Below are 13,492 nucleotides of genomic sequence, written 5' to 3'. Positions count from 1 at the left end.
TCTTTTAAATATTCTGTTTTGAAATGGGAAGTGTGCATGAAACACTTCTGCTGCATACTGAAGAACCATGGTTGTTTCAAGAAAATGAACTTGTGTAGTTGTTACAGCTATAAACTTTTGTTGCTTAATTCATGGAATGCCATTTTTATTTGCAAGAATGAGAAACAAAATGTGTTCATTCAGATTGGATTATTTGGCAGGTATTTTCTCAAAAAGGAATTTAAAAAGTATGTCAGTATCCATCCAATTGATAGTTATTTGTTGTCAATGTTAGAAGTAGAACTTTTAAGCAAAGATTAGAATTTTGGAAAACTTTTGTCCTCCAAGGAGAGCTTGACAGCTTCTCAATACATAATGACTTTTCTGATGGGCTATGTTATTAGTTAGTGTCATTTTCTGATATTATATAAGGAAGTGTATTAACTTTTAGAAGATCTGTATATAGTAATGAACCAGTATTTTCCAAATGATTGATGCGTGGTGAGTCATCATCATACTTGGACAGAAGATTCCTTAAAAGAATAAGGTAGACCAACTAATCTTGCTGTAGCAGAGTTTGAGAATGTCTTTTTCAAGATTTCAGATTCTATATTGCAATTAATCCTAAACTGGCACTTTTCAAATTTTTGAATATTTAATACTTTATTAAAATATTCCTTTCTTTTCTAACTACATATATTCTTTGTCAAGTTTTTTTTTCATATATTTCTGCCAAAGCATCATACTGTCGTAGATTGGATCCAGATAGGCAAATCCAGCTTCCTTTGATAAGCCACATATTAAAGAGATTTGCAAAAATGTAAGACTTTGCTACCCTTCTCATTTAAGTTATTTTTGTTTTAGAAGACAGTGATTTTTTCCATCAAAAATGAAAGATGTTATATCTAATCAGATTAATTTATTACTATTATGTGAATTAATGTTTAATATATTCTCTTCTTAAAATCTCTACTTTTATAAATCTATATATACAAACAATATAAAGGAAAGCTCAATTTTTTGAGTTCTTTTAATTATTTTAAAGATGTGTAGAGAGATTTTAGGATTGAGAAATGTTCCAGTAGGCACATTTTTCTTTCAGTTCCTCTAATGTGCCATGGTCCTTTCTACTGAAGAGATTTTACTCATGTCATTTCTTCTGCCTGGGTTCCTCTGCCTCATTGGAGTAGATCCGTAAAAATCTTTTATTCTTCACATGAATCTCTTCACCTCATCATGGAAGTATTTTATTGCCTATTCACTTAGATTGATTTCCCCTTGACTTATTTGTCCTGTGAACTTCTAAGTAAAGTGTAGCACTTTTTTTTTTTTAAGGTTCAATTGCATAATTATTTGTTTCATATCTGGTAACTTTGAATAGAATATGAATTTCATGAAAACTGGGGCCTGTCATTTTTCTCTTGTATCTGCAATGTCTTCTACTGAATAAGTGCTCAGTAAATTGTTATTACTGTTTTTTAATACATGTATCAGGTCCTGGGCTGGGCACAAATGGATGTTGGAGAATAAGGTTTTGATAGTTTAGTCTTGGTGTTTAATTTATTCCTTCAGGTTTTTTTCTGTGTCTCCATTCTTTCCATCTTCTCCTTCTGTTTTACTTTGTCTGATAAAGAATTCTATTTAAAAGTATTGCTCTGATTTTAGAAAATTTGACAAGTACTAAATGACACTTTTCCTCCCCTGGTACCATATACACTCTTATTCTTTTGTGTTCTTCCATCCAGTCTTCTGTCATTTTATGGTTTGCATAGATGTGACCATTTGATTTTTTTTCTTACTGCTACATGTGCTAACTTATTTTTATGATTATAAAGCAGTATATCTCATTCTAGAATATAATCTTGCTAATATCTTGAGAGTATTTTTTTAGTTTTAATTTAGTGTCATTTATACACTTGATATCATAGGATATATTCTGATTATTTTGCATTAAATCTAAGTAGCTCTCTTATTTTTTCCCCATTTAAAATATTTATTTTTCTTTTGTTTTCTGTTCCTCGTTTAAAATCTAAATCACTTGTTCTAGTTTCTTATTAATGTGTATGCCTCTGGTTAGTGGTTGCTTCTGTACAACTCTGCTTCTGTAGTACAGAGACGAGTAGTACCTCCTGTTTGTGAATTTTCTTAATACCATGTCCATTGTTGAAGCCCTGTGTAAGGTTTGTGCATTTATACATCTTTGTAGTTAAAATTGAAGTGGTGGCTATAATTCTCACTATGACTGTTGCCTTGTTAAGATTAATTCACCCTTTATCAAACTTGTCTCTCCTTTGTATTAGGAAATGGAAAGGTTAGTAGTGGCACCGCTGCTGAAGGTAGTTTCACATCTCTCACTGGACTTCTAGAAGTTGAGCCTCTGCACTTTTCTTGTGTGTCAACTAGTGATGGAACAAGAATAGAGAGGGATGATGCAAGTACGTTTACTGGTATGTACCTTCTCTTACACACAGTTTTTGTTACATATTTTATGTTGCAATAAAGTGATATATAAGTGTTTATATATCTGTTTATATTATCTGTAAAACGCCTTTACTGTTGTGTGAAGTAGAAACTTATTGGTTGGAGGGAGATTGTGAGGAAAAATCATAAGCAGTTTCAGATCTTTTCTAAGTCTGTTCATGGGTTGTTGCCCCTACCTTCTAGAACCCTATGTTAAATCTTTTTGCTTTTATGTGTGTGGAATTTTAGAAACATTTCAATTTGGAAAATATCACACATGATAAAAGTAAAGTTAGGAAGAGTACAATAAACTTTCTTTTCATTATCCATCTGCAGTCGGCCAGGCTTGTGTGCTGTCGGCCAGGCTTGTGTGCAGTGTTCATATCATGGTGTTATTTCTTGCACTTCAAGTTAAAAGTATATTTGTTAGTGTCTTTGAGAAGTTTGAGATGAGTGAAGAGGGAAAACTATTTTTTCAGCTAGTTTAAAACAACTTTGGATACATGAACCTGTTATTTGTGTGTTTGAATCTATGGTGGTGGTGTTGCTTTAAATGAATGATTGATGACAACTTGTTTATTTTTTACATCTTTTTTCCTTTGTTTTTTTTCTTTATGTTGTAAGATATGTGTTTATTCACACATATTTCTGTCTGGGCACAAATAATTGAAGTTTTTGTAATTAAAATATTGGAATATGTTTTATATTTGTATTATAGTCACAGATGTGGTTTTGAATATTGTCTTGAATGAATTCTACTGTTTGTGTTTTTTTTGTGAATGTCTTTGTTTCTTTAGAAAGTAAAAATAGTTGCTTGAGAAGTCATGAAAGTCATGAAAAATTTAATCTTGCACTTGGGTCCAGAATGGCAGCATGTTTTAAAGGGAGCTTAACAGTTGTTTGAGTGCCTTTTTATTCAGAATCATATTTCTTGCAATTGTGGAAGTAACCACTAAGTGAAATTCATGACTTATCTAGCTGAGTGTTTTCATTTTAAAATAAAATTTTATATTTCTTTTACGTGGAGATGCCAGAAGGGTCATTATCTACTTATGTTTGTTTTCTTGGACTATTACAGTCATTTTATAGAAACTTAAACATTTAGCGTGGTATGGAAACATGCCATAACAAGAAAATAAACTTCCAGAAAATTATTTAGTTTTGTTTTATATATTGATTTATTGATTGATTGGCTGCAGAATCTTAGTTCCCAGCCCAGGGATCAAACCCATGCCCTCCACAGTGTAAGCACAGAATCTTGACCATAGGACCACCAGGGAGTCTGAGAACTCTTTAGTTTTTTAAATCAGGCTTTTTTCTTTGGAACTGTCATGAAATTAATTTTTTTATTTTAAGAAAGTTGATGTATTTGGATAAGTAATATTTTCAGACAATATTTTAAAACAGAATATTTAAAATATTCAGTAATATTTTAAAACAAAAGATGTGATTTGAAAAAATTATTCCTTCACATTCCTACCCATTTCTTTTGCAAAACAAATAATAGGACCAGTTTCTTATCATTCCAAAAGTAGTCTATGCTTTTATAAGAATTCAACTTTCTATTGCACTCAGATCAAAACTGTTGCCAGCAGAGGGATTTTATTAAATTTTAAGACAAAGTCCTGAGTTGTGATCATAAGGTACTAGAAGATGAGTGTAGTCTCTCAACTTCTGTCTCCTTTTATTTTGAAACATGTTAATTGTGAAATATAATACTCATACAGATAAGTGCAGTAAACAATTGTATGCTGCTGCTAAGCTGTTAAGTCTCTTCAGTCGTGTCCACTCTGTATGACCCCATAGACGGCAGCCCAACAGGCTCCCTCGTCCCTGGGATTCTCCAGGCAAGAACACTGGAGTGGGTTGCCATTTCTTTCTCCAATGCATGAAAGTGAAAAGTGAAAGTGAAGTCGCTCAGTCGTGTCCGACTCTTTGCGACCCCATGGACTGCAGCCTACCAGGCTCCTCCATCCATGGGATTTTCTAGGCAAGAGTACTGGAGTGGGGTGCCATCGCCTTCTCTGAACAATTGTATAGGGAAGCAATTTATCACAACACAAACCGCCCGTATGACTACCAGGTCAAGAAACAACATTTCCAGTACTCTGTAAACAGATTTCTTTATGCCCACTTCAATTTATTTTTCCCTCACTCTTTGAAGAAGGTAAATGTTGTCCTAACTTTTTTAGAGTAATCATTTCTAGCTTTTTATTTGTTTTTTGTATAATCTCTTAGCTCAGCTTCCTTGGTGGCTCAGACAGTAAAGAATCTGCCTTGCAGTGCTGGAGACCTGGGTTCAATCCCTGAGTCGGGAAGATACCCTGGAGAAGGGAATGGCAGCCCACTCCAGTGTTCTTGTCTGAGAAATCCCATGTTCTGAAGAGCCTGGTTGGTTGCAGAGTCAGACACAACTGAGCAACTAACTTTCACTTTCATAACTTCTTAGCTACATGTTCCTAAACACTGGTTGAGTAAGGTCTGTGTGGTATAGAATTGCATTTATGTATTTTTTGGTCAGCCGTTGAAATTCCATGTTATGATTGTTACATTCACCCGTAATGTTTAGTCTGTGCTTGGTGAAGTGTACTCTGTATATCCACTTGGATATACAGTTTGCTAATTGTGTTCTTCAAATTATCTCTTTATTGATTATTTTATCTGTTTCTTTTTTTTTTGGAGTTAATAAGATCAGCATGTTAATTTCTTGTCATTATACTTTTGGATTTGTCTGTTTTTGGTTTCAACAGTTTTTGTTTTATGCATTTTGAAGCTGCCATACAAATTTAGAATGGTTGTATCTTTCTCATGAATTGAATCTTTTATTGTTAGGTATTATCTCTCTGTAGCATTGATTTTCCTAAAATTACTTCTTTTGATATTTCTCTACTAGTCATCAGCTTTCTTTAGGTTACTATTTGTATGGTATATGTTTTTACTTTTACTTTGCAGAATCTCCTTATTTTAAATACATCTTTTATAAGCAGAATGTACTTAACCTTTTTTGTCCCGTTCTTTCAATTGGAGTATTTAGCTTATTTACATTTAATATAATTGCTAATATATTTGTATTCAAATCTGCCATGTATTTTATATATTCTGTTAGATTTCTCATCTTGCCTATTAGATGTTTCTTGTTTTCCCTGTTTCCATTTTATTGGTGATTCTATTTTTACTGAGCTATTTTTCTTTTTTTTATTATTTTTAGCAGTTATCCCAGAGAGCATAATATACATGTATCCTTGATATCCAGAAATCCAGTTACTTTTTTTCCCAAATGGTGCAAATATGTTGAACATTATTTAATCACTTTTCTGAGTTATATGGCAATATGACTTCATACCTTAATTTTATATTATTTTAATTCTCATGGTTATTGTTATAATTTTTGTGTTCAGTATTCATTTGGATTTATCTCATAATTTCATTTTCATTTCTCTTTATTTTTTTCTTTGCTCTTGTAGTAGCAGAATGACATTTTCTTGGATTGTTTGTCTTTTATGTGTTTCTCATGATTTACCTCATTTTCCTTTGAATATTATTTGGGCATTAGATTTTAAAGTCAGTAGAAGGCTAAAGTATACATGGTTAATATTGAAAGTCATTTAAATTATCCCCAAAGTACAAGGCCAACATAAATGCTTCAGTAAGTCTAATAATTTTCCCTCTAGAGTTGGAGTGAACTTCTGTTGCTTTGGTGGAACAGTTGGTGGAGCAAGTAGATTTTATTTTGGGACACACAGCTTGTATGAGATATGACTGCGTTTTCTTTGACCAAACTCATATAGTTGAATTTGTGCGTGGTATATGAGGTATCAAATGGCTTTAGTGTAGTGACCTTTTTTTTTTTAATAGAGGAAATTTTTTATTCTAAGAGGCTATGCACAGTTTTGTTGTTATTTCTATCTTGTGATTATAACTTAGTTTAAAAAAATAGTTTATTTGAATTCTGGCATAGCATATTCATTGTTAAATGTCAAGATATGCTGTTAGATTACCTCCCCCGTCCTACTTTTCAAATATTTATGAGCAAATTACTTCCCTCAGTTTTACTTATTTATATTTATTGGGATATTGTGGATTTAAAATGTTATGTTAATTTTTTCTGTGTCTCTCCCTCAGTTTTAGATACATTACCTGTGAAATAGGGTAACAGTATTACCTACTCATGGGCCATTGCAAAGTTTAAGTGAGTTAAGTTCCTTACTTAGCATTGTGCCTCATGTTATATTTGATTTCACATGGCCCTTGTTTCTAATCCTAGTTCTACCACTAAGGTTTTAGCCCTACAGGGTAACTTCTACATTTCCTATTATTGTAGCAGTTGTCTTTCCTCCATATAAGTGAGTCTTTCTCATTCTGACTTATTTCACTTAACATAATAATTTCCAAGTTCATCCATGTTGCCGCAAATGGCATTGTTTCATTCTTTTTCATGGCCGTGTAGTATCCCATTATATATGTATACCACATCTTTATCTATTCATCTTTTGATGGGCACTTAGATTGCTTCCTTGATTTGGCTATTATAAATTGTGCAGCAGTGAACATTGGTGTACATGTATGTTTTTTTGAGTCAAAGCTTTCTCTGGTTATATTCCCAGGAGTGGGATTGCTGAATCATATGGAAGTTCTATTTTTAGTTTTTTAAGGAACCTACATATTGTTTTCAGTAGTGACTCTATCAGCTTACATTCCCACCAACAGCATAGGTGGGTTTCCTCTTGTCCACCCTCTCTCCAGCATTTGTTGCTTGTAGACTTTTTAATTAGGCCATTCTGACCAGTGTGAGGCAATGGCTTGTTGTAGTTTTGTTCTACACTTCTGTTAATAATTAGTGGTGTTGAGCATCTTTTCACGTGTCCATTGGCCCTCTGTATGTCTTCTTATGTTTAGGTTGCTGCCCATTTTTCAGTTGGGCTGTTTGTTTTTTTTATTGTTGGGTTGTATGAACTGTTTGTATATTTTGGATATTAAGCCCTTGCTGGTCGCATTTTCCCAAATATTTTCTCCCAATCCATACATTGTCTTTTTGTTTTGTTTATAGTATTCTTTGCTCTGCCTGTGAGTTTGATTAGGTCCCATTTGTTGATTTTTGCTTTTATTTCTGTTGCCTTGGGAGATTGACCTAAGAAAACATTGGTGTGATTTATATCTATTTATCTGTAGAATGTTTTGCCTATGTTCTCTTATGGGAGTTTTACGGTGTTATGTCTTATATTTAAGTCTTTAAGCCATTTTGAGTTTATTTTTGTGTATGATGTGAGGGTGTGTTCTAACTTCATTGATTTACATGTGACTGTCCAGCTTTCCCAGTACAGCTTGCTGAAGAGACTGTCTTTTCTCCATTGCATGTATGTTCTTGCCTCTTTTGTTGAAGATTGTGTGAGTTTATGAAATTAAATTTTTATCTCAGCTTTTCTCAAAATGTTTTACACGGACACTGTTAAATATTTAATGGGAAAAAAATTCTTCTATAATACATATTTGAATAATGTTGAAAAGGGGAGTAAAAATATTTTAAACTTGTGTAATTTTATAGATCTTTAAAAATGGTAGTATTCATGGGTAAGCAGTGTGTGCCAGACTTAATTGTGCGTAGGACATGTTTCTCTTCCTGTTCATGTTCTGAGGAAACACTGCTTTACATATTGTATGTGGGCCAGATTCTCTTATTAGGCTGTGCTATAAAATGAGGAAATCGGTGTCATCAGTCTTGTTAAACGATGTTCTTATAATTGAAAGGTTTTTGGGTTTTTTTTTTTAGCTTTTTAGGGGAGGGAGAAGAAGGGAGAAGAAGAAGTTGTTTCTGTAGGAAATCTTAGTAAAGCAAACATCAGTTTATTTCTCATGCTCAAACTGTATAAGATTATTGTTTTTTATTTTCATTTTAGCCATATTAAATGAAATGTCTTCAGGCTAAAAGTATTTTTAAACTTAAAAGTATACTAATTTTCTTTGATTAAGAAGTCATTCTTGGATCCCTTATACTTGAATACTATTATTATCAATATAGTTTTACCATTAAGATTTCCTCTCAAGATTTTTATTTTTTAAATGAAAATTAAGTGTTGTTTAGTGTCGAAGTAGTGTGCTTTTGTACGTGTTTCTCTGTGAGCCTTTTCTTTATCCTGTTTCTCCCCCTTTGTCTCAATGCCAGTGAGTTCCTTCGGGGTTACTCCTGCAGTAGGTGGACTATCATCTGGGACAGTTGGGGAAGCTTCGACAGCCCTGAGTTCAGCAGCCCAGGTAGCTTTGCAGTCTCTCTCTCATGCAATGGCTTCAGCCGAGCAACAGCTACAGGTGCTGCAAGAGAAACAGCAGCAGCTTTTGAAGCTTCAGCAACAGGTTGGAGACTATTTGGCTCTTTGTTCATGCTGTCTCTAAACTTCAAAAGCTGAAAAAGTACTGTAAAAATGACTGTTATTTTCATAAAGGAAATTAGGTTGACCGATCTGAGATAACCATTTTCTGCAAAAATTGAGGTAACATCTTCATGATATACTTAAATTTTTAAAAATTATTTAAATGCATTTTATATTTCATATCTTGGGGAATATAATTCATATTTTCTTTGTAATCTTTAAAATCCATTCTTTATTCTATTTATAAATATCCTTGGTCAAATGTAAGTGTTAACAGTTACTATTTTTATGGATTGTAAAACCTAAAACATTTAAAGACACTAAATGAATGTGAATTAAAATTTAGTAATAATAGCATGTTTTGGAGATTTTGTTGTGGACTATATACAATTCCTAGTGACAGATTGTGTCAGGTTAGGCAACATGAGAATCCGCTTCCTGTTAATATTTTGTTTTGAGAAGAATTTTGTTTCCTTATTTATGTTAATTGCTCTTCTTTTCCACCTTTGCTTTGAGAAAGTCCTACTGCCGAAATACTCAGGAACTTTAATATTAGATTTTTAAGGAGATATATATGCAACATAGAAGTATTCCATTCATATTGAGTCAATTTTTCTTACTTAATTTCATATTTATTGCACTAGGATCCAGTTAATCATGTTTATTTTCATAATATATGCCGTATAGTGTTCCCCACAGATTAGGTAGGCAGGGTTAGTCTATATTTGTTGCTTTTACTTCTTTTACAGAAAGCAAAGCTGGAAGCCAAGTTACATCAGACAACAGCTGCAGCAGCTGCAGCAGCATCCGCAGCATCAGCAGCAGGTCCTGTTCACAGCTCTGTGCCTTCCAACCCAGTGGCAGCCCCTGGATTCTTCATTCATCCATCTGATGTTATTCCACCCACTCCAAAAACAACACCACTTTTTATGACTCCACCACTTACCCCACCCAATGAAGCAGTTTCCGTTGTGATTAATGCCGAACTTGCACAGCTTTTCCCAGGCTCAGTTATTGATCCCCCAACAGTCAATCTTGCTGCACATAACAAAAATTCCAACAAGTCCAGAATGGTAAATTACTATATTTTAAATAGGTGTTCGCTTAGACATTTAAAAATATTTTTATGTATACGCTAACTTTAGAAGGCAAATTAGATTATTTTATAAAATATTGCAGAATATACATCAGGAAATGAGACTTATTAACTTCATTTTATGGTTATTAGTTTTTATAGAGCAAGAGTGATATCAATATAGAATTATACTTTTTTCTTTTCTAGAATCCACTTGGTTCTGGTCTAGCCCTTGCAATTTCTCACGCTTCACATTTTCTTCAACCTCCACCTCACCAGTCCATTATTATAGAGCGAATGCATTCAGGTAATCTTTTATTTTCTTAAAATATATATTTTTTTGCTTTGTCTGTTGGTTCTTGGAAGACAGTATTTTGTAGTTTGATTTTTCTGTGGAAATAAATCACGTCTGCTCTGAGGAAAGTGCTTTTTTACCAAGAGTATGCATTACATTAAGACTCAAGTTCTGTACTGATGAAGTTGAATGGAAGTGTGCTGCTGAGTAGTTTCATTCATTCTGTCCAAACAGTGGGTTTGATCTATATAAGAATCTTACCTCTTGGGCTATGGTTGACATAAATATCTGCCTTCATTGTAGCTGCTCAGTTACAATTACACTAAAAATTATGCTTAAAGAGGTATTTCTAAGGCTAGCATTAGTCTCATGGTTCTAATCGTGGAACCATTTTTTTGAGAATAGCTGACAGAGTTACTGCTAATGATAGTAACTAAGTAGGATGAACATTTCATGGTCTCTGGAGAACTAAGATTTTACTTAGGCCTCTACCATGCTTATATTGCTAGAGACCTATGATCAGGATAGGTGCTTTCCGTTAGAGCATGTTTACTAATACACTGTAGGAAATGTTTCCCTTATTATCCTACCAGCTGTTATTTCTGGGCTTGAGCAGCAGCAGAACTTAACAAAATCCTTGTTTGTGTGTGTGTGTGTGTGTGTGTGTGTGTTTTAAATTAATTTATTCTTTATAATTGGAGGCTAATTAGGCTAATTGCAGGATTGTGGTGGTTTTTGCCATACATTGACATGAATCAGCCAGGGTAAGTAATGTGAAGATAGTGAGTACTGTATTAGTTTTCACTATATGAAGAGTTGAACCATATTTGCTTTACTGCAGTGGGTTGTTTCCTCTTTGGAAGAGTTTTTAAAAAAACGTTAATGGTGTTTTCTGCCCAACTAACCATTCATTGGTAGCAGCATTAGTGTTTGTGGCATTTAGAGTGAAATTTATCATCCAGTCTTATGTGTCCAGTCTTACGAAGTGTTAGCAGTTGTTTACACTATGATTTGGTTTTTTATCTATGGGGTTGATGATGGCATGTTAGCCCCCTAAAGGGGAGAATTATGTTTTTCATTCAGTAGTCTTAGCTGTTTAGGAAAAATTATTGATAACTCCCTGGTTTTCCATAAAACGGCTCTGTGGAGATATTACTAGTCCTATTAAATTTAGTTGGGTTCCTTCACCATATAGTGTAACTAGTAAGATTGCTATCTGGCCCCCAAGCCAATAAAGAAGAAAAATAATTAGGATTTTTATTAATGATTCTGCCTACTGTTTCAGTAATTGACCTTATTCCTGAAATGTATGTGAGATGCAAATCTGCTCTCCTCTTAGCTCATTGTTGCCTTTCGTTAATATGAGCTCACACAGAGAAGACGTGCTCCCTCTTCAGTGTGGCCCTTAATAGTAAGCCTTCTGCTTCATCTGGTACTGAGCTGACAAGACAGTGATGTGTCAATATGGGAGGGAAGCACTGTTCGAGAGAAGCTTTATCTGTCTCCATTGGAGGGCCTTAGTAAGAGATTTTTTTAGTGTGGTAGTAATGACTACATGCAGAGAAGGCAATGGCACCCCAACTCCAGTACTGTGGCCTGGAAAATCCCATGGATGGAGGAGCCTGGTAGGCTGCAGTCCATGGGGTCGCTAAGAGTCGGACATGACTGAGCGACTTTACTTTCACTTTCACGCATTGGAGAAGGAAATGGCAACCCACTCCACTGTTCTTGCCTGGAGGATCCCAGGGATGGCAGAGCCTGTTGGGCTGCCGTCTATGGGGTTGCACGGAGTCGGACACAACTGAGGCGACTTAGCAGCAGCAGCAGCAATGACTACATGTGATTTAAGCCTTACACTTTTCCTTTACATCTTAACCACAATGTAAGATGCAGCTCCAAAAGATGATAGTGAAATTAGAAGGAAAAAAAGACCAAATGACTGAAAGAAGAACAGATAGGTAGTTTATTGAGTTCACCTATATTCTGTTTTTGCTGATTTACCTTTTTTGGTTTTAAAGTTTTAAAATAAGCTCATGTGTACAGTTGGTTGCCTTCACAGTAACTTATTTTTTTTTTTTTTTTTTTAACTTTTTTTAAACTTATTCTTATATATATATTTTAACTTAGATCTTGGAGTTTAATACAGATGGAAATTTTAGACAATTTTTGAATGACAATTTTTAACTTCTTAATTGTCTATAGTTTAGTAAGTTGATTTTATATTTTAAGATAAATGTTCCAAATTGTTTCTGAGTGTATCTTGTGGTTAATTTTCGTGGTCTTTTATGTCAGCCGTTGCTCTCTCTCTCTCATAGGAGCAAGGAGATTTGTGACCTTGGATTTTGGCAGACCAATACTATTGACAGATGTATTGATTCCCACTTGTGGAGACTTGGCCTCCTTGTCAATTGACATTTGGACATTAGGGGAAGAGGTTGACGGGAGGCGATTGGTAGTGGCAACTGATATTAGCACCCATTCACTAATTCTGCATGATTTGATACCACCTCCAGTGTGCAGATTCATGAAGGTAAAGAACTTCAAGAAGATGAATTGGTACACTCTCTCTGTTTCTGATAAGTTAGGGAAAATATTCAGACATAATTTAAAAGTATCCTTATAACACAGGGAACCATACTCAATATCCTGTGGTAAACCATAATGGAAACATATAAAAAAGAGTGTGTATGTGTATGTATAAGTGAATCACTTTGCTGTACAGCAGAAATGAACACAATAGTATAGATCAACTGTACTTTAATAAAATATGTATCTTTTTATAATTATTTTTTAATATATGATTCAGATTTTTATTGTTGTAGATGAGTAGGTATGTATATTTATAAGTTTTCATTTCAGATCACTGTCATTGGACGTTATGGAAGTACAAATGCCAGAGCTAAAATTCCATTAGGATTTTACTATGGTCATACCTATATCTTGCCTTGGGAGAGTGAATTGAAATTAATGCATGATCCTCTGAGGGGAGAGGGAGAATCTGCAAACCAACCAGAAATTGACCAGCATTTAGCAATGATGGTTGCTCTACAGGAGGATATACAGTGCAGGTTAGTAGAAAATTGGTGTATATTTTAATCTTATTGAAGCTGTATATTTTATATAATGTCTTGCATATACTTGGTCAAGAAATACTTTTTCATAAGTGTATAGAGAAGGGCAAAAAGCAGGAGGACACTAGCGTGTTATAATGTTTAATGCATTAATATGATTTAATATTTTTTTTTTTTTTTACTATTTACCAATTGATTAATTCTTTCTAATAGTTGTATGTTAACTTGTTCTAGAGATTTAATTTTT

At 33.9% G+C, this 13,492-nt stretch overlaps 1 protein-coding gene across 8 annotated transcripts in view; it reads left to right on the top strand.

Moving 5' to 3' along the window:
• The window catches only part of BIRC6 (baculoviral IAP repeat containing 6), a 216,187-nt gene that overhangs the window by 79,425 nt on the left and 123,270 nt on the right, over window positions 1–13,492 (top strand). For 7 of the 8 annotated variants that reach the window (XR_011466116.1, XM_070379760.1, XM_014477364.2 and 4 more), the window contains 6 exons: window positions 2,280–2,426; window positions 8,600–8,787; window positions 9,554–9,877; window positions 10,087–10,186; window positions 12,490–12,704; window positions 13,034–13,242. Coding sequence is in view for 7 of the 8 variants with exons in the window: in XM_070379760.1 (XP_070235861.1) it covers window positions 2,280–2,426; window positions 8,600–8,787; window positions 9,554–9,877; window positions 10,087–10,186; window positions 12,490–12,704; window positions 13,034–13,242 (1,183 nt within the window). In the remaining variant the exon portion in view is untranslated. The remainder of the gene's footprint in view (window positions 1–2,279; window positions 2,427–8,599; window positions 8,788–9,553; window positions 9,878–10,086; window positions 10,187–12,489; window positions 12,705–13,033; window positions 13,243–13,492) is intronic. The other variant, XM_070379759.1, reaches the window with a different exon arrangement.

This window comes from Bos mutus, chromosome 11 (assembly GCF_027580195.1).
Source record: "Bos mutus isolate GX-2022 chromosome 11, NWIPB_WYAK_1.1, whole genome shotgun sequence".
Taxonomy (NCBI): Eukaryota; Metazoa; Chordata; class Mammalia; order Artiodactyla; family Bovidae; genus Bos; species Bos mutus.
The sequence above is the reverse complement of the archived record's forward strand: the minus strand, read 5'-3'. Positions and strand labels throughout refer to the sequence as shown.